General features: G+C 45.6%; 2 protein-coding genes and 1 long non-coding RNA gene across 18 annotated transcripts in view; 1 reads left to right on the top strand and 2 right to left on the bottom strand.

The window, feature by feature from the left end:
* Positions 1 to 1,304: 1,304 nt before the first annotated feature.
* On the bottom strand, positions 1,305 to 7,235 carry LOC135899006 (uncharacterized). Its single transcript, XM_065428261.2, has 2 exons — positions 6,820 to 7,235; positions 1,305 to 2,848 (listed from the first exon to the last, which is right to left on the bottom strand). The coding sequence occupies exons 1-2, from the start codon at positions 7,099 to 7,101 to the stop codon at positions 1,547 to 1,549; spliced, it is 1,584 nt and encodes a 527-aa protein (XP_065284333.1). The 5' UTR covers positions 7,102 to 7,235; the 3' UTR covers positions 1,305 to 1,546.
* A 274-nt stretch (positions 7,236 to 7,509) lies between these two features.
* On the bottom strand, positions 7,510 to 11,889 carry LOC135899018 (uncharacterized). The gene is made up of 3 exons (XR_010563496.2): positions 11,668 to 11,889; positions 10,730 to 10,841; positions 7,510 to 10,525 (listed from the first exon to the last, which is right to left on the bottom strand). It is a non-coding gene; the product is annotated as an uncharacterized lncRNA (long non-coding RNA).
* Positions 11,890 to 15,520: 3,631 nt separating this feature from the next.
* Positions 15,521 to 19,219, top strand: part of LOC135899025 (uncharacterized) — a 42,931-nt gene continuing 39,232 nt past the window's right edge. For 2 of the 16 annotated variants that reach the window (XR_011508836.1, XR_011508832.1), the window contains exon 1: positions 15,532 to 16,172. Coding sequence is in view for 4 of the 16 variants with exons in the window: in XM_065428284.2 (XP_065284356.1) it covers positions 15,888 to 16,191 (304 nt within the window). In the remaining 12 variants the exon portion in view is untranslated. Of the gene's footprint in view, positions 16,192 to 19,219 lie in introns of all 16 variants that reach the window. The other 14 variants (XR_011508831.1, XR_010563514.2, XR_011508834.1 and 11 more) reach the window with 14 other exon arrangements.

Raw genomic sequence — 19,219 nt, 5'->3', positions numbered from 1 at the left:
AATTCTGGAGATATGTCGGCATGTTCCTAGGCTAATGACCTTGAGGTTCCGGCCTCCGCACTGGCGTCGCGCACACTACCGCGAAGGTTAGCCGCAAAAAATGCCAAAACATCCTTTTCTGCTTCTTGAACTAGCGTTACAGTCCTGTGTCGCTTTCTTGTGAAGCTACTCGTCCCTCAAAGGACTTCGTACGTTCTAAGTATTGTTCACGGACTAGGGCATCCTACATAATGCCACATCCCGAATAGCTTGGCTGTCGTCCTCCTGTCGCCGTGCGCCGCCCGCAGAGCCAGGATCATTTTAGCCTCTCGATAATTGGTGAAGGGTATCTCTGTCTCCTTTAAGAGCAGGTCACTGGCGTGGTACCGATGACATCTCCCGTTAGTACCTACGCACTGCCACGTCGAGCAAAACTGATTTACGTAATCAACATCATATGATGACCGTACACATAGGCCAAAAGATATTAGATGGACGCAGCCTGCACAAGTTTTGTTTATATTGCTAAAGAGAACAAAAGGAACATACGTTCCGGATGCGCCTATCTACAGAACAAGACCGATGCGCAAAATTACAGTCCCAAGTGCGCCGTCAACGGTTTCCCTGCTTGGAAACCCTCTCCCCCTAGCGACTCCTCTACGCTTATCAATGTGTCAATGGCGTGTTCTCATGATGCCGCCACAATCACATAGCATGAAGCCCTGTATCGAGCTGCCGCCGCTAGGAAAGCCGTGTATAAGTGGCTGTTCGCTTTGGAGCGCATGAGCAGCAGCGCGCGAGCGCCTATCTATTCTGTATTTTGGATGTTTCGTGCGCTTTTGTTTTTTCTCTGAAAAAACCAACGAGGCAAACCTGGGCACGAAACAAATGCTTCATTCGGTGATAATTTGAGGTGCCCTACAACTTTGCAATTTATATGTTTGCGATACAAGCAATAAAAAAGTTCACTAATTAAAAGCAATTAATACCTAGTGATGAAAAAAAATATTGGCTGTAGGTACACGCGACAACGGCGACTATGCAGTCGGTACGAGTTCTCCAGAGCTCCTGTTTTTTTTTTTAAATCTTGGTCCAAGTTAGCTGGGACAGCTGGTATAGTAATGCAAGCTCACACATATCGAACATGGCCTGAGAGCTACCAATGGCATCAAATCCAGACAGATTCAAGCTTTACTTAGGAGGCAATAACTCCCATCGTTGCAAACGCAATGACACTTCTGCACAGCTAAGACACCAAACAGAATTTTATGTACTCACAAGCACTTCTACACGAGAAATAAACGTGTTTGTACGGAAGCCAGTACTTGCATTTTGTTAAACGCTTTATTTGACATATTTTGAGGAAGAAAGCATTAGTGATGATAATAGTGAATACAAGGACGGAAATTCAGCACAAAATAATAGTACAGAAAGCCGTGAAATACCATAGAACACGAACAAATCCGCAAGTATGGCAGATCAATGAAATTAGCAGTGCTGTCAGACAGCAGTGTACATTGGAGCAAAACCAAAACGACTGAAATGACTCATATATTCACCGGATGCACTAAGCGAGCTCCCACGCCAGCTGAACCTTGTCATCTACTGTGTATCCTTCACGCTCAAGATCTTCCAAGCATAATGAAGACTCTGCAAAATACAAGGGTGTGTTGCCAAATGGCCCTGGCTTTCCAAAGTGCGAAACACTGAGAAAAGTATAATTTACACAATGGCACACTTGGTGCCCAGACGGATGTACAGCGATCACCTTGATGTTTCGTTTGAATGGCCAGTGGAGAAATTCGTCGTTCACGCCTTTGATAAGCTTAATACGTGCGTGCATGGTCACAGAACCATCACCCTTAATGAGCTTCACGCCTGCCAACATGTGATAGCCAGAGAGGTATATTTTTTCGCCAACATAATCAAAAGAGCCATTTAATTCTGCAAATTTCCTCATTGAATTTAGTGCCCTCACAGTGAGCTGGCAACGTTTGGTGTCACCTGTGCTTTCTGCATCTTCTTCTCTATCGAATTGCGTTTGCTGTTGTGCTTCTTTCAGAGTCTCTCTAGGTGCATGTTTCAGAATCTCTCTAGGTGCAGTGATAAAACCAGAGTTCGTGGCAATGCTTTCAAAGGTTGTAAAATTTGTCAAAGGGTCAAGATCGCTTCCCATTTGGATTTCATTAGAATTCTCCAGGCCCCGGGAAATTTCTTTGAGACTGGGAGTGCGTTCTACCACGCTTTTGCTCGATTTTTCCTGAACCATGCTCGGATTATTTGTATTTTGTTTGGGCCTCTTGAGACTTGTCATTTCGGTATCTCCTACAGTTCGGTTTGGAGTGTAACCTGGGCTGCTTACGCTATCTGAAAGTTCGGTGGGCCTGTCGCCGTGTGCGTTAACAATTTGCTTGATTGCCCTGACGGAGGCAACACCAGCAGCCGCTTCTGAAACATGACTTGGCCCTTCACAAATTTCACTTGTGGACGGCTGTAACAATGCTTGTTTGATCGTGTTCATGCAGAGACAAAGCTCATTTAGTCGGTTATTGAGCTGAGCGCTACTCGCGCCCAGGGCTTCACTTAGGATGTCCTTTGTTTCACCAACTCGCGCATCTAAGCTTGTGTTCAAAGCTATCAGTATTGCTTCTGGATCACTGGAGGAAGCCTGCGGGGCTCTAGACATGCGAGACACAGTATGATCGGCACAGCCGCTTCTGAGGTGTGCGAACACATCGTTGCAAAGAATCGGAGCCGAGCACTTAGGACAGGACGTGGTGTGGTATTCACAATCTTGGAAGAAATGCTCGTAGAGCTCGGAGGCAGCCATGACCACGTCGCAGCCACTTTCTTCATTCCAGCATTTTACCTGCAAATAATAAAAAAGGAACATTTTCTATCCACTGATTAGGAGTCTGTTAGACCTGCTCACACGTTATTGACTGGTGATTTTAGTCGATAGTCAGGGCTAGGATTACAATCTCCTGAAGCAAGAGATGTTTCGGGATGTTGAACCATTTATGTTTTTTTAAAAGTTGAACGGACTCAGTCGCCTTTATGGTGTGCGCAACTAGAACTATTGAATTCATGCACACTACTCAGGAGTCCAGCAATTAATGCGACATCTAGCAGCGAGCACAAGAAACATCGCATGAAGTCGGAGCAGACGGTTCCGTCCGTAGCCTCCGTAGCCGTAGTACTGTGCTAGTACAGCGATCGGGTGCACTTGTACGGTGGAGTCGTCACCTAAGAAACTGCACGTCCAGAAAATTTTGCTGCGTCTTGCAGTGTTCATCAACCAGATAAAAAAAAAGAACTTTCACAAATTTTCCCCCCCGCCAAAAGGTAGATGCCGAAGAGCCCAAGAATTGCGAATCTCCGCAGCGGAAAGCTGTGACAACGGTTGCATTCGTGACATATTGCACGCGACAATTTTTTTCTGCAGGCGCGAATCGGTTTGTTTTTCATATGAAAAGAACGGGAACCTCTTACTTGTACGATATTTGTAATAAAGCGCTGCGGCGAAATTGAGGGAGTTTGTGATGGTATTGTTAGCACCATCCTGATAACGTTCAGCATATGCACGTTGCGACATGTAGTTTCATGTGAGAGCCAGCGTGATAATGCTATTTCTGATGCAAAATGTCTCCACGACACTAAATATTTGTGTGAACGAAGCTGTTATATCGGTTACAAGCGGCGGACAACGTGGGGCCACATGCGTGTGGTACATCTGCGAAAATCGGAACATTGAAATTTCGGTTGCTTCTGAGTGACCTCGGTAAATCGTTCTGTTTAGCACAACACGTACGCGCCACCATGAAAAATAACAATGCGGTGGCATAGTGGTACGTCTTCTTCGCTACCTGCATACACTACCCAACTAATGATTGCGAATTAGTAGGCGCTCATTTGAAGATCTGTTATTACAGAAGCAATTCTATCTCATATCACCGTCTGAAGGAATTGGGCAGTTCAGAGGCGAATGCAGTTTTGACCAGTTAAATTGGAGGAAACTGCAAGTATAGAAGAACATGCAAAAATAGTTCAGATTCACACAAGAGGCGAGTTAAGGTGAAATGGTGTCACTGTCGCCATCTTGCGTGTAGTTCAGATTCTCCCACCAGGCGACGCCACTCAGTCTTGTGTTGAAAAGGGGGGGGGGGGGGGGAATCAGCTCTTAGCTGTCGCAGCATGCTCCTGTCTGGCAGGTTCCGATGCTGCGACAGTTGATCTGCTGCAGTTGAGAAAAGTTAGCCCCCCCCCTCCGCCTCCCTTCTTTTCAGGACGAGTTGTGCAAGGCGCCATTGTCGTTTTGTTGCTGCGTGCGATGGCCTTCTCACGGCTGACGCTTTAAACAGTGGCTCGGTTGGACTTTTCTATGAGTAAAATGGTTGGTGCCGCTGATTGATGGTCTCGTGATGGCCTCGTGCACCGCCTATAGAGGCGCCACTGACAGCCACCTAGTGGGCACTTCCAACAATACGCGCGGGAGCAGTAGCAGACGACAACGCTTTGCAGCAAGAGTGACTGAAGTTCGCGGCTGCGATTTGTCCTTTGTTCGGGCGCCAGACTGCTTCTTCTGCGGGGACAGCTGTAGGGAAGACGCAGACCTCTGTGGGAGCGGGTATGAACAAGATGTTACCGGTGTTTGGGGCAACATGGTCCACATACGCGCCAGGTGCATCCCGCAGAAAAACGCCATGAAGACCATTTACATGAAGTGGAGCTCATGTAAACTGGCCGACAGATTTTGTTGACTAATGCGATGTCTCGACCGTGTTTTTTTTTATTTCTACCATTGCCGTAATGCTGCTTCTGTACTTCAATAATAAGCACCCGTCGTTAGTGCAGACTTAGATAACAAATCCGCACGGTGCGATGTCTGCATATGCCGTTATGATTTTTATTCCGATGAATACATGTGACGCCGCCGAATAAGTGTAGTGAAAGTCGCCTGAAGAAGAATAATTGCGAATTTATTGATAGAAACGCGTACACTATAGTCCACGAAGCCACCAAACGCACGTGTTAATAAAAGCGCGTGTTAGCGCTGTACCGCCGATGAACTGCCGTTCACGCTGCAGTTTTTGCAATTTTAAATTCTCTAAGGGAGCTGCTTGGAAACGTACAAAGCTATAGTCTGACTAACGTTGGAGTACTTTTGTTAAATGTTACTAAAGAGAGGTGCCACATGATATATTTAAAGGCAGAGCAGCGCCAGTCAGATTAGATCCAGCGCTGGCGGCAAGGCCGGGTTTAGTCCTATGCGGCGTAAGCATAATAAGAAATAATTCAGTTGAGTACAAAATTCACTTGCAAGAAGCGACTACGTTGTGAAATAAACAAATCACTCGGTGTGTTAAGTCTGCTCAGACGGCATCAAGGTGTGATGACTTACCAAACGTGACGCGAACTATTCAGCGAAAAATGGAACAAAAATATCATATGCAGCAACTATTAGCAATTCTCGCCCTTAGCTACCTATTTTCTAAACACATTTCCCAAAAAACCACAATATCTAAGATGCCCTCGGGAGAAATGAATAAAGCCGTTAAAGAAGCACTTGCTTGGTGTCATTCCGATAAGACACAGCGTAATTTATACCCTTTACAAACGAGGCAGGGTGAAAACCTCGCAGCTCAAAAGAATCAAGAGTTATGCATGAAGCAACTAGCAACAGTTAAACATGTGCGAAACCACGCATAAAATAGATGTAAAAACATGAAGTGCGCGACAGCTGGTGCGAGGGTTTACCGGGCCACATAAAACTAACAATTTCAGTTCTTGCAAACTTCTGTAACTTTAACATACAACAGAATGCGCTCATGCAGTCGTGCTGCCTAGCTAGCCCAACGCGGTAAAGAAGCGGAAAACAATATAAGCGGCAAACGGCATTCCGAACTTTAGCGAAATGCCTTTAAACCGCATGTTGCACTGCAGACGAACTTCGTCGCTTACGCGTCTAACTACAATCGAGTAAAAAATAATAATAAAAAAGAAAAACACAAAAGTGACAAAGGAAAGGATGAGAACAAGAAATTTCGCGCCGAAGCGACGATCCATTGCCACCGTTGCTCCTGCTGATGAGGCTTTGCGGGGAATAATTTGAACCGTATCGCCGGCACGTTTGCGCCGGTATTTGAGCCCCCCACCCTGCAATAATTCTTCGACATTCTTCGGAAGCTTTGGCGATCCCACACATGCGAAGGGTGTTGCCTATTCTGCTCTGAAAACAAAAATAAGACGGAGAAAAGACGCAACAAACTACGGCGTGCTACGGCGCGCGGCTCGCTCCTGGCCCGTGCGTTCTGCGCAAGGCCGCCACCAGTGGCGCGGCCATCGGCGTGCACGCCGCGTGATGGACGCGCGCGAAAAGGCAAATGAAAAACCCTGACCGGCGAGCCTTTCTTCCACGCCTCCTTTCTCGCACGTGATGGCGTCGGCGCAAGGCCAAATACGCACCCGCTGCGGTCGCTTCCTTTTCTCAGAACTCTGAGCTCCTTCCGCTCTAGCAACGACGGAATACACGCCTTGAGTGCGGCATACAAGGGTTGAATACGCCCGTTCGCTGGTACCTCCATCATACGCACATACATTTGAACACATAGCGACAAACAGTGCCCCCTCTGACTGTCCTCGTCTGAGGAAGAGGAGACAAACACTTATAGAAAAAAAAAGCAAGCACATATTCTTGCTTGGGCGGGGAGCTAGGCATTCTTGCATCACTACGTGACTGGGAACATGTCATGATGTTAGAAAAGTGGCTAGTACAACAGAAGTTCCTATCTGTCAATACACGAAACTTCTACTTTCAAACTACCCGTTGTCAACACTCGCCTGTCGTCTGAGCAGGGCGTCCGCAGGAAACTCTCTCCAGTCGACATCTGCTTCCTTGAACGTTTGGCCATGGAGCGGACACAAGTTGTCGTTAAGCCGGCACTGCTCGTAGCACAATCTGCAGACTACGTCTGAGCATGGCAGAAAAGCTGCCATTCTCGGCACCAGGCCGCACGCTTTGCATATTCTATATGCCGGAAGCGGCTCGACGAAGTGCAAAGATCTCCGGTCCAGTTGTTTGGTGAAGCCGACTAACTTGTACCGCTGTGTGCCAAGAGCCATGGCGCACCTCACACACAACTGCAGCTTTGTGTCGTGCCTGACTTTGCACCTCCCAGGTAGCACTTGAAACGGGTTCGACAGGCCCGTGCTGTGGCGTGAGCAGTGTCAGCATAGAATAAAGAACAACCTTAGAGAAGGGAAACTGTACCTTCCACAGTGGTTCGAAAATAAGAAGCGGCAGCGCATGGAACTTAGTGGGGAACCCGACAGATGGCGCTACTTAAACAGGAAGCGGAAATGCTTTTTTTTAGTACACTATTCAATATGGCCGCTTTACACCGGTGCCGTACGCTGGGTACGCGCCGTGTTCGCCTCGCTGGCTTTGCGGCATGCCTCAGCTGCCGCGTTTTAATGGCCAGGAGACTAAAGAGCCTCTACTGACGCCCATACAAACAAGCCACAAGTGAGTGAACAGGACGTGCGACTTTATTGGCAGAATAAAACCAGTGCACCTTCTCATACAAGATCAGAAATAAAATTTGCATGTCGAGATGCGCTGAAACCATTAACGCGAGCTCGTAAACTGCTCACTTTCGTTGCCGCACATGGCGATCTGGTAACGAGCGACAATCAGCAGCGCAAGCAAATTGGGCAGTGCACCACCTGTTTGCATTGACAGTCGCCGTAACTTGCATTGCGAAGCAATCCGGTGACGCAAGGCATCTGCTGCCGCAACCAACACAGCGACATGGACTAAACGGCATTTTAGCGTTCCCGCCTTTCCAACCTGCACGTTTCTTTTTGTTCTTCCGGGGGCCGCTAATGTGTAACTCATAGTTGGTGCGCCACATTCTCCATGTGGGCATCACCATTTTGCAGCCACTTTTGCAGGCCTTTCCACCCATGTGGCTATCAACTTCGGACCATGTAATAACGTGTGCTGTCTCCGTTCACGCCACATCACGGCCGATGAAGGCCCACAAGCATACTTGGCCGGCGGCTGCAGCAAGAAATGTCGAATGGGGAGAGCACCAATTACGGTGCATGTAAATTGGGAGTCTTTGTCGCTGTGTGGACTCCAGGAGCAGATGGTTACCTCGGGAGACTGTTGCCCATGCAGCTAACCAGGTCGCCACATCGAAGAAACATAATACGGCGACCATTATCAAATTAGACTCTGCATTCAATCACCGCATAAGGTTCAGGCAATACACTGTACATTGGCTAAGATCCACATGACAACAGTGGGCATTCACGCACTACAAGTTGCATACAGCACATTCAGCTATCCGACTTCAGGCACAGTGCTTGCCTACGTCGCACATGGTCGTCTAGTAACGAGTGACAACCAGTAGCACAAGCAGATTGGACAGTGCCCCACCTGTTTGCAATGACAGTCACCGTAACTTGCACTGCGAATCAATCGGGTGACGCAGGCACCTGCTGCCATAGCCAACACAGCGACATGAACTACCTGGCATCCTAGTGTTACCTCCTTTCCTACATGCACGTTTCTTTTTGTTCTTTCAGTGGCCACTAATGTGTCGCTCACACTTGGTGCCCCACCTGCTCTCAATATCGATGTGGTCTGTTTTGTGGTAATCGCCAATTCGCAGCCACTTTTGCAGGCCTTTCCACCCATGTGGATATCAACTTCATACACTTCAAACCATGTAATCATGTATGATAGTCTCTGTTCACGCCAAATCATGTACAAATAAGGCCACAAGCACACTTTACCCATGGCTGCAGCAGGAAAGGACAAACAGGGAGCACCAATCACAGTACATGTAAACAAGGAGTTCGTGTCACTGTGTGGACTGCAGGAGCAGGTGCTTACCTCGAGAGGCTGTTGGCCAATACAACTAAACAGGCTGCCACATCCCAGAAATGTAACACGGCAACCATGACCAAGTGGGACAACATTGAAACAAGATTATGTAATCAAATCACTTCAGCATACTCTAACATAACGCTCAATCTATACATTGGCACTATGCATTGGCTGCGATCTACATGACAACAGTGAGCATACACGCACATGGGCTGCTTGCGGCACATTCAACCGTCCGACTGTAGGCATAGTGCTTGCCTTCGTCGCCCACTGCAGTCTGGTAACAAGCAACAACCAGCAGCACAAGCAGATTGGACAGTGTGTCCCACGTGTTTGCACCGACAGTCGGCGTTGAATGTGAGCAACTTGCATCGCGAAACAATCGGGTGACGCAAGCATCTGCTGCCACAGCCAACAGCGACATGGAGTGCCCGGCATATTAGCGTTACCGCCTTTCCAACCTGCATGTTTCTTTTTGTTCTATTGCATGCCACTAATGTGTAACTCACACTTGGTCCGCCACATTCTCTATATATGGACATGGTCGGTTTTGTGGACATAACTATTTTGCAGGCCTTTCCACAAATGTGGATATCAACTTCATACACTTAGAACCATGTAATTATGTACGAGAGTCTCCGTTGATGCCAAATCATGGCTGAGGAAGGCCACAAGCAAAATTTGCACACGGCAGCAGCAGGAAAGGACGGAACGGGGAGCACCAACCACGGTGCGTGTAAATTCGCAGTCTATGTCAATGTGCAGACTGTAGGAGCAGGTGCTTGCCTCGAGAGACTGTTTCCCAATGCAACTGACCAGGCTCCCACATATGAGAAATGTAACACGGTGACAAGTACCAAGTCGCACAGCGCCGAAACCATATTCTACAATCAATCTCTTCAATGTAGCTTGCACAAAAACACAGGCTGTCGAGCAAGAATAGCAATCCTGAATGAGACTAGGAATTCAATATGGGAATGAGAAAGCTTGCATTCAAGAAAGAAGCCACTCTACCTTGCAAGCATTGAAAGCCAAAAACATTAACAAAAGTTAAATGCTACATAGCACACAGTGTAAAGGTTAATGCAAGACACACGCCAATGCCACATCAGCTATTTCAGGAGAGGAATTGGACATGGCAACATACACTAGAAAGAACTGCTACACATATGTTATGCTACTAGACAGTGACTGGCATTAAGTATGAGCAAAGAATCGGTTGACCTTTAATGTTTGTATGAGGAATAGGAATGATCTCTAACAAAAGTGTGGAATGAAGAAGCGTGCATACATTGAAACAAAATTATACTTGGCAAGAATTGGCAAGGCCAGGGAGCTCCCTAAGGAAGGGCAAGCTGACAGAACACTCTTAGCCAGCGTCGTCTGTGCTTGTTCAGAGGTTGCAGGTACATCTGAAGACAAATACTTTTTGTTGTTGAGGTACCTGGATGACTCGGCCAATATCCGTGCTGGTGGAATGATGGCGTAGGCTCTTTTCACTCTTGAAACAGTCGTCCGTAGACTTGATATCTCATCCAAATAATTCTGGAATGGCTTCTTTGTTCGTGGTCTTGTGAATTCAGCTCCAGCCCCTTCCTGTTGGTGTAGATGGGGGCTCCCGTGATGACCAAGATGTACTTGGCACAGACTCTGTTGGGGCAGAACAATGGCACATGAGATACAGCAAAGATTATCCAAACTCATGTTCTTTTATGTTCGAACTAATTATGCTGAACTGTAAACATGAACAAATGTTCATATCGTCTGCTACAAAGAAATGACATGTATCTCAAGACTAGCAAGCCAATACAGCATATATCAGGCATATTTATTTCTGAACCAGGTGTTGTTTACCTTGTAGTAGCAGCCAAAGTCCACACAATGACCTTGTTGTAGCAGGCAGCAGCTTCTGTTTAGTGCATGGAGTGTGTTGCTTTATACTGGTGCCATCCTCATTACTGCATGTCTGGAACAGAAATTTTGACTGCATCAGAAATTGAATAAGCACAATTTTGCAATATAAAATGCGAAAAGGTGCGACATATACATTGCAATGGTTTGTGACGACAGAACACATGCAAATGTACACTGTTTGTTCTAGGGCGCTTAAGCAGCATAGTAAATAAATATGGTTACTCCCCGTAAAATCGATGTCTGCGTAACTACAATGCATGTCAACAGCTTAAGTATTATTAAGATCACAAATAAGAACATTTGTGCGCTCGGTTATACACTAGAAGAGATCACACTGCTGATTTCACAAGCAAATAGATGAAAGACGTGAAGCTATTAGAATTGATGCATTCTTTTTGTGCATGAACGTGATGGACAGCTTCACTACTGCAAAAATAGATGTCCTGAGGTAAGCCAAACTGAACAGCAAGAACATTTGGAACCAACAGGTACTAAATATGGGTGAATTATCATGTGTGCAACTGTTTAATACATTAAATTCAAGCTTCAGTTTATCAAAAGGTTATTCAGTTCTGTGAACGAAAGAAGTTGCCGGCGGACTCGAAAAAAAATATATATATTGATAAGGCAACTCAGTCACTTATGGCTACGGCTAAAACGAGATGAAAAATGTGACGCGCGTTCCGATATCGTTTCTCTTTCGTGAATGTATGCATAATGATGGCCTCGCAACTGAAAGTTTATTTCGGAAACAGCAACGGAGGGTCCCGACTGCCCTTATGTAATGCAGCATCTAGTTCGTTAACTTACCTCCGCCTGTAAGTTAACGAGACGAATAAATTACATAGCGATTGAAGCAGTGATGTTAAACGACTCACCGGTATTGCTGTCCCCAGTCGCAGCAGGACCCGGCTCCCATTTCGATGCAGACGTGTTCCACATGGCTCACGACTGAAACCTAGCTTTCAGGCTTACACTCCAAGTTAAATAACGCGAGATATCGAAGCGCAATAAACTGCTGTTCGCACAAATTAACCAACCAATGTACGAATTAAGGAATCCGTACCTGCCGTGCACGCGAATATACCGGTAAAAATTTTAAATCCAGGACAGAGGTCACGTGGGAGGTCGATGATGCTGAACGCTATTTTGCGTTTAAAATGACAAAAAACAACAAAGTTGGTAATGAAAAGTACAATGTAAAATTAGGAATTATACTTTTGTAGTCTTTATCATGCAATAAAAACGCTTCGTTTACGGTTGAAGAAAGTTTGAAGGTTAAAATTGCGCTTACTACGGCGCCTCTAGCGGGAGATAATGCGCTCAACGGGGAACCTTTTTCATTGGCGTACTATGCCTGTTTCTTTAGCAGCGCCGCGCGGTCGATTTTTTCGCCCTCTGTGGCCATTTGTTGAACTTGAGAGTGTGCCACCCCGAGTGTCAGTGGCAGGATATGTCGCAAGACACTTCAGCCACATGAGAACAAAATACGTACAGCGCGCGCCTAGATAACGTCAGGCTAGGGAGATCTGAATCTCTCTTCAGTCCCTAGAATGTTCTATAGTCTGCGTTTCTAGGGATGTGCACCAAGACGACGAGATTCTAGGCCAGTCTACGCAAGGCAGTTTTTCTATCGCGTGCTCTATATCAGAACCATCGGAACCCATAGAGTTTCATATTAGTATACCTAGAGGCAAATCTGGCGCTGCGATCGTTCAACCATCATGGGAATGATGGGAAGTACAGGCTTCGGATTGGCATTCTGTTGACTGGCGAACTAGTGCACAAGTATTTTTTTAAAAGTTTCGGTTTCGCTCCAACTGCAATTGCTATAACCTGCAGTTCGACAGTGCAACGCAAAGCTCTCTGCGTTTGTTATGTTGCTCGGAGTGGCGATAGCGCGCTGGGTCAGTGACTGGGACGATGCTTGGGTCGCGGTGTGGCGTCGAAGCCGTGACGAGAAAGCGGCGGCATCGTAAACGTTGAAATAACATGTTTTGAGCGTTCAGACCTTTGTTTGTTAAGTGTGTTAGGTTGGCACTGTAGCGTTACGTGCTTTATGAAACTTCAGAATAGAACAAAGAAGGCACTACTGATACAAGACATATACAATTGTACTTCTAGTGGCTTGACAATCAAATTTTATTGAGGGCTTCATTATGTGCTCATTGAAATGCGTGTTTTAGGACTTTGAGAACACAAACTTACTTGTGGTAGAAAAGATAGCTGCTTCCTAGCTGTAGTCTAGTGTCGCACAATGGGTACCCGCAAAGCCGCGCTGTAACGCTTCGGAAGCGGTACGCCAATATAAAATATGATGGAGCATACTCGTAGGACGCCACTAGCGTCCTAGCTAGCACTGCAGCAGATGTGCTTAAAAGTACTTGAAGACGTTCAGCAATTGTGACAGCCGACGCAACCTTTCGAAAGAGCGAGAGAGTTCGCAAGTGCCTGTCGTCTGCGAGAAAAGTCTCGCGTTTGCAGCGAGCAGGCGTCGTAGCAGACGACACTTGTAACATTCCCGACCTTGGCATTCCTCTCAAGGGCGCAACGCTTTGTCACAATACAACATTTTTATTTCCAGAACTACTTGATGAGTATTTTTATATAAGTACATGCACGGTTGTTTTGCTGTTGCAAAAGTGAATAAATAATTATTCTTTGGCGTTAAATTGGGAACAGAATTGCACAAGTATGCATACCCTGGTGTGTCCTGCTGACAAACTATAGTAAACCATGCTTCCATCTCAAAGTCATGCAAAGTTTATGTAGCGTGTTGTGCATTATGTAACATACTGCAGAAATATAATTAGATTTTACGCGATAATATTTGAGTATAGCGCTGTTTACTGCGCCAAAAGCAAACGCCACTAGTCTAAAGACCGAAGTCAATCCGAAGCCTGTACTTCCCATCATTCCCATGTAGGGGCTCTATTCTGGACACGCATGGCGGCTGCACGGCCGCCATTATCCGCCATGTTTACTCTCTGATTGGCTGTCGAAAGGTCACGTGTTTTGAAATTTGTGCCGGGAAGCGGAAGTTTTGCGAAATACAATTTTGCGTTTTCATCAAGATGACGAAACGTGACGTGGAGCTGCAAATTTTATGAACTAATACATTTTTTTGGTCCTTGGCAGATATATTGTGATGTTAGCGCTTCAAAAAGAATGTGAGCGGTAGCGTGCACAAGCCAGTGCAATGCATCTGCAATTGCGCGAATATGTGGTGGCGATCCAAGATATGCGCCATGCCAGCTTGCTGATTGGCTGAAGGAATATCTCGTGAGGAGCGTCACAGGAAGGGCTGTTTCGTAATCGTCATTTTGACGATGCGTGACGTTGCGCTGGGCCGCCATTGCTGAGATTTTCCGCCATAATTCTTGCTGCGACGAGCCGCGCGAATTATGCTAATGGGCAGCCATATGCAATGGCAGCCGAGAGGAATGCGTATCGCCACATTTTCCCCGTCGTTTGGCGCCACGAAAACCTTTTGTTCAAAACACGTGCTCATAGTATTTGCATCGCTCTCGGGTGGTGTTGGCATTTGTGTTTGGGGCCATCGTTTTTTGAAAGAACGCGTTTATACGAAATAATATTGGTTGAATATAGCAAACTTTCAGCAATGTTGTCCACTTTTCACTGCTGCATTTGTATTGTAATCGAGATTAATGCCTTTTCGCACAATCAGACGTTATGACAACGGCATCTTTCTAATTTATAAAAAGAAATGTACGCAAGGCGGCGCCTTGAAGTTTCCTCCCGCGGTGCGAGAAACCAGCGAAATGAACAAGAGATGGCAGCGCCGGCGCTTGCGTCGCTCTAGTGGATATCTCTGGCGCGCGCAACGCTATCGGTGATATTCAGCCGTCTCTCAGCCAGCCGAGTCGGGCTGAGTCACTTGCGTTTCACGAAATAGCGATAACGAGGCCTAGAACGTGCGCGCATCACCACTGGTAGGTCGCGTATGTTGTCTCAAGAAAGAAAACAAGCACGTTGGCGCCAACATGCGATGACTCATTGCATTTTCCAGGGACACGCATCCTAGCTATTGAAGCAGACGACGGCTTGTACGCAGCAGACGACGGAAGCGAGAAGCGTTTTCGACGGAATAATCATACGCTTTGAGATAGCTGCTTTATTTTTACTGCGGAGGAAAACTGTTTTGCTTTACCGATAATGCTACATTCAGTGGCTTCATTTCAGTTTCTTAGGCAAAACGTCAAGTTGGCGTCACGTTACGTAAGCAAAACTGGGCCACCAGCGCCATTTTGTTTGCGTCGCGCCTACGTCACGCACCGAAGAAAATGGCGGAATGTCCAGAATAGCGCCCTAGGTTGAGGCGACGCTCATGATAACCTCCGTAGACACTAGCGCCACATTTCCCTCTAGGGTATTTTTAGAAACTCTATGATCGGAACCTCAGAGATACAATCAAAATAACAAAAGTTAATTCATAGCCTTGTATATTGTCAGTCTCAAAGGCCATGCTTTGGAATAATGCAAAAACCGAAAGTATTTTATGACAAATCTCTAAAATGTTTTGAAAAATATTTTATTTACCACCTAAATGTCATCAAAAATTTACCCTAAGGCAAAGTCTATCAGTATAAGAGAAGCTGATCTCAAAGATGTTTGTGCACTTTTGAATATGGCAGGTCCCCATGACCATAATACGACAGATGGCGAAAAAGCGTTAGAGGCAACATGTTTGGCCTCCGAGAGCCACCAAGCATCAGATCTCAAGAACTTCTTGTAACGTGAACGCTAAATGTTTTCTACAAGTAATTCACGTTTCTGAACAGCTTTAAATTTAGGATACAACTGTTTATTTGCAGGCTGATCTAATACAAGTTTAAAGTTCTTTCTTTTTTTTTCTTTCGCTGAACTAACAGGTGTTCTGTTATAAAGCGTAACGTTTTGGGTTTTTCGACGCTTTGTTGCCATCGTCTGCTGGCAACGCTGCTGGATGTAATCTCTGCAACTTTTGCAGCACAGCACGGGCCCGTTCCAAGTTGCCCGCAGTAGTGGCGATATATTTAAAGTTCTTTGGTAGCTGCGGTGGCACGACACCGAGCTGTAGTTTGATGTAAGATGCACCATGGCTCTTCAGACCCAGCGCTACACGTTGGTCGGCTTCTCCAAGGAACTGGACCGGAGATCTTTGCATTTCGTCGAACCGATTCCGGCGAACAGAATATGCAAAGTGTGCAGCCTGGTGCCGAGAATGACAGCTTTTCTGCCATGTTTGCACGTAGTCTGCAAAACGTGCTACGAGCAGTGCCAGCTCAACGACGACAACTTCTGTCCGCTCGATGGCAACATGTTCAGAGAAGACGACGTCGACTGGAGAGATTTTCCTGCAGACGTTCTGCTCAGACGACAGGCAAGTGCTGACACTATCAGTAAGCTCACTTTCGTTATAAGCAGCCAGCAAGTAGACTGGGAAAGTGACAGGAACCTCTGTTGTACGAACCAGTAGCGTATCCATAATTTTTCTTTCCTTTCTTTGTTAATGGGGGGGGGGGGGGGGGCTATGCCACAGGTACGATCCACATTTCTAACGTGATGACAACATGACGCTTTTGAGCGGTTGAACAGCGCTACGAGAACAACTGTTGTACTCCCTCCCCTGCGACGAGATACAAATGATCTGGCATCGACACTGTGGGCAATGTTTTGAAGTTTGTTTTGACATTCGTTTATTCGAAGTTAGTTAGTGCATGACTACTAATATATTATTGCTGTTAACGTATGCAAGCTGTTACGTGTTCTCTGCGTGATGTTATTGTGCTAGATATACCGAGAGTGTTGTCACACTGGGTGGCAAGCTAATAGCCAGCACCACCAGTCATTCATGCGGAAGCAACAACTTTTTGGGATGGAAGTTGTCATGTATTTTAGCAATAATTTTTGTCTTAATGCAACAGAGACGATGACAGCGCATTGTATGCAGAGTATTGGCCGACATGTTCATTGTGTAACAGAGTCCTTGCCCATCAAAAATTCTAATACAAAAACTAATAGCCTATGAGGTTATTGACACTAATACAGTCTATTATGTCTACTAGTGTATTAGTCTAATAGATCTATTGGTGTATTGGCCTATTAGTCTAATAGGTCTATCGGTGTATTAGTCTGATAGGTATATCGGCGTATTGGTCTAATAGGTCTATTGGTATGAAAGAAAAGGTCTCAATGCACCAGTTACAGAATGAAAAACAGGCATAATTGCTAGAAGCATTTATTAGCACACAAATATTTTTACAGATTTCTCTTTCGAGATCTTCGTCAGGTCAGCAGACTTGATTCCCAGAGCTTTTACTCCACCACTTCGACCAGAGAACGTCCTTTTGGGGTGGTCAAAAAAACCTGGGCAGAAACATACACACATATAGAAACATTTAAAAGCAGGGGTGCTAGTTCTACCACTAAATGTTTAAGCAGGCAATATTTGCTTCTAAATTGGAATAATATTGCCCCGTAATTTCCAAACTAATTTTAGGACAAAGTGTAATATGCTTAGTTCGACATGTTTATCATAAAGAAAAATGACGCCAGCTGATATGACAGAACAATTAGACAGCACATAAAATGCACCCAAGATGCTTTGTGTGTTACATCGAAACTGTAGGCAGATAAGGAACAACTCTAGACAGAAATCTTGCACAGCATTGTCGGAAACATGCATGTCACTGCTGCTATGCACCCAACAATCGGCCCAATGACACTCTACTGAAGTGCATCCACTATTGGGATAAAAAGAAACAATTTTATTCTATACTATAGAAGCATAAATAAGTACAATAGTTGCCTCCAAATGGAAAGGAATCGGCGCCGGCAAAAACACATCACATCGATGCACGCTGATAGATCCATGAAGCACAGGGGTAAAAACAGTTGCCTTCCATTGTTTTGAAGTCACACAACACCCATATCCAAATATAATACTGCAGGAATAAGATTGCGCAGATGCCAGCACCTCGGGTTCCTTAAAAACACATCGTTCATTCACTAAAAATCGCTCACACCACGCCTTGACATGGCTATAGTACACTGCAACATGGCAGCCGCCAATGCACACGTGCTGTGCGCAACCACGGCTGACTACGGCCGTACTTTTGCGATCTTCCCGCCTGCCGTGTTCCTTTCTGTGTGATACTGCTCATTGATGTCAATAAATACTACGGCCTTTTATATGCGGTATTAAGTTATTATTTAGGTTACAAGTTTAACACTGCTTTATGCGCACTTCAACAGAAGATAAGGGAGTAACGAAATTTCAGTGGCAAACAACTATGGTTGCTGCGATTGCACCATACCCACCGGGCATCGCGACTCTGCCTTGCAGGTCACGGCTGGTTGTTTGTTGTGCTTTTTTTTTCGTGGCGAAGTATTTGCTGTGTTGTAAACACTAGGTGTTTCCTCACGAGTCATCGCCACGACACTCAACAGAGGCCTAGTTATGTGACGTCGCCAGTCAAACAAAGCTGGCAAGACCATGTAGGCGCGCCTCGATCGCTTTCGTGTATATCGCTGAGAGATAAGCTTAGTGCGATGAAACTAATACAAATGTGCGAATGCTGTGTGCTGCACATTTTGTACAGCAAAATTCTTAATTATTCAGCGAATAATCAGAGACCTCTCTGCAAATGGTCCCCAATACAGACTTAATTTTTCATAAACTTTCACCCTCGCATTGAACAAGCAGCAAAAAGCGGCCACAGTATTCAACAATGCATGTTGCACAACAGACCAGCAACAATCTGTATAAAGTCAATAGGACGTATCAGTCTAATAACGAAACTAGCAGACATGCAACACTGTTTGTATAAGACTAATACGTCTAATACATAGTGTCTATTGGTCTTATAGGTCAATCGGTGCAGCTAATAGAAATTTCTATTGGTCTAATACAACACTGCATTAGACTAATACAAACTTCTATTAGAATTTTTCCTAGGGTTAGTACTGCAGAGGGTTTTCGGAGGCCAACTGGGTAGCCAACCGGAACTACCTCTGGTTAACCTCCCTGCCTGTCATTGCTTCCCTCCCTCTCTCTGAGGCCAACATCATGCAGCTGTTCCTCTCTTAGTCATTTTCGATGTCTATATCAGCCATTTTCACATGTGGTCACTCCTTTTAGGGAGCTTTTATCACTTGGTCCTATCTTGACATTGTGACTACAAGATTGGCTTTCTTTTTTACCACGTCTGCCCAAATTGCACTTTCAGTGGTGTTATAAATGTGCTGTTCACAATCTGTCATGCTACATTGCCAGACAATCAACATATTCCGTCTTGTACCATGATTATTCGCTGAAAGGCCGGCCATCTTGACTGTTGATCAAATCTGTTTCTTCCAAAGAATCAATGCATTCTTCATTGAATCTTCATGTCATTCTTCTTATGGCTGCAGCTGTTGGTGGGCAAC

This window comes from Dermacentor albipictus, chromosome 10 (genome assembly GCF_038994185.2).
Source record: "Dermacentor albipictus isolate Rhodes 1998 colony chromosome 10, USDA_Dalb.pri_finalv2, whole genome shotgun sequence".
NCBI lineage: Eukaryota > Metazoa > Arthropoda > Arachnida > Ixodida > Ixodidae > Dermacentor > Dermacentor albipictus.
Note: the sequence above shows the minus strand (reverse complement) of the source record. Positions and strands in the feature narration are given on the sequence as shown.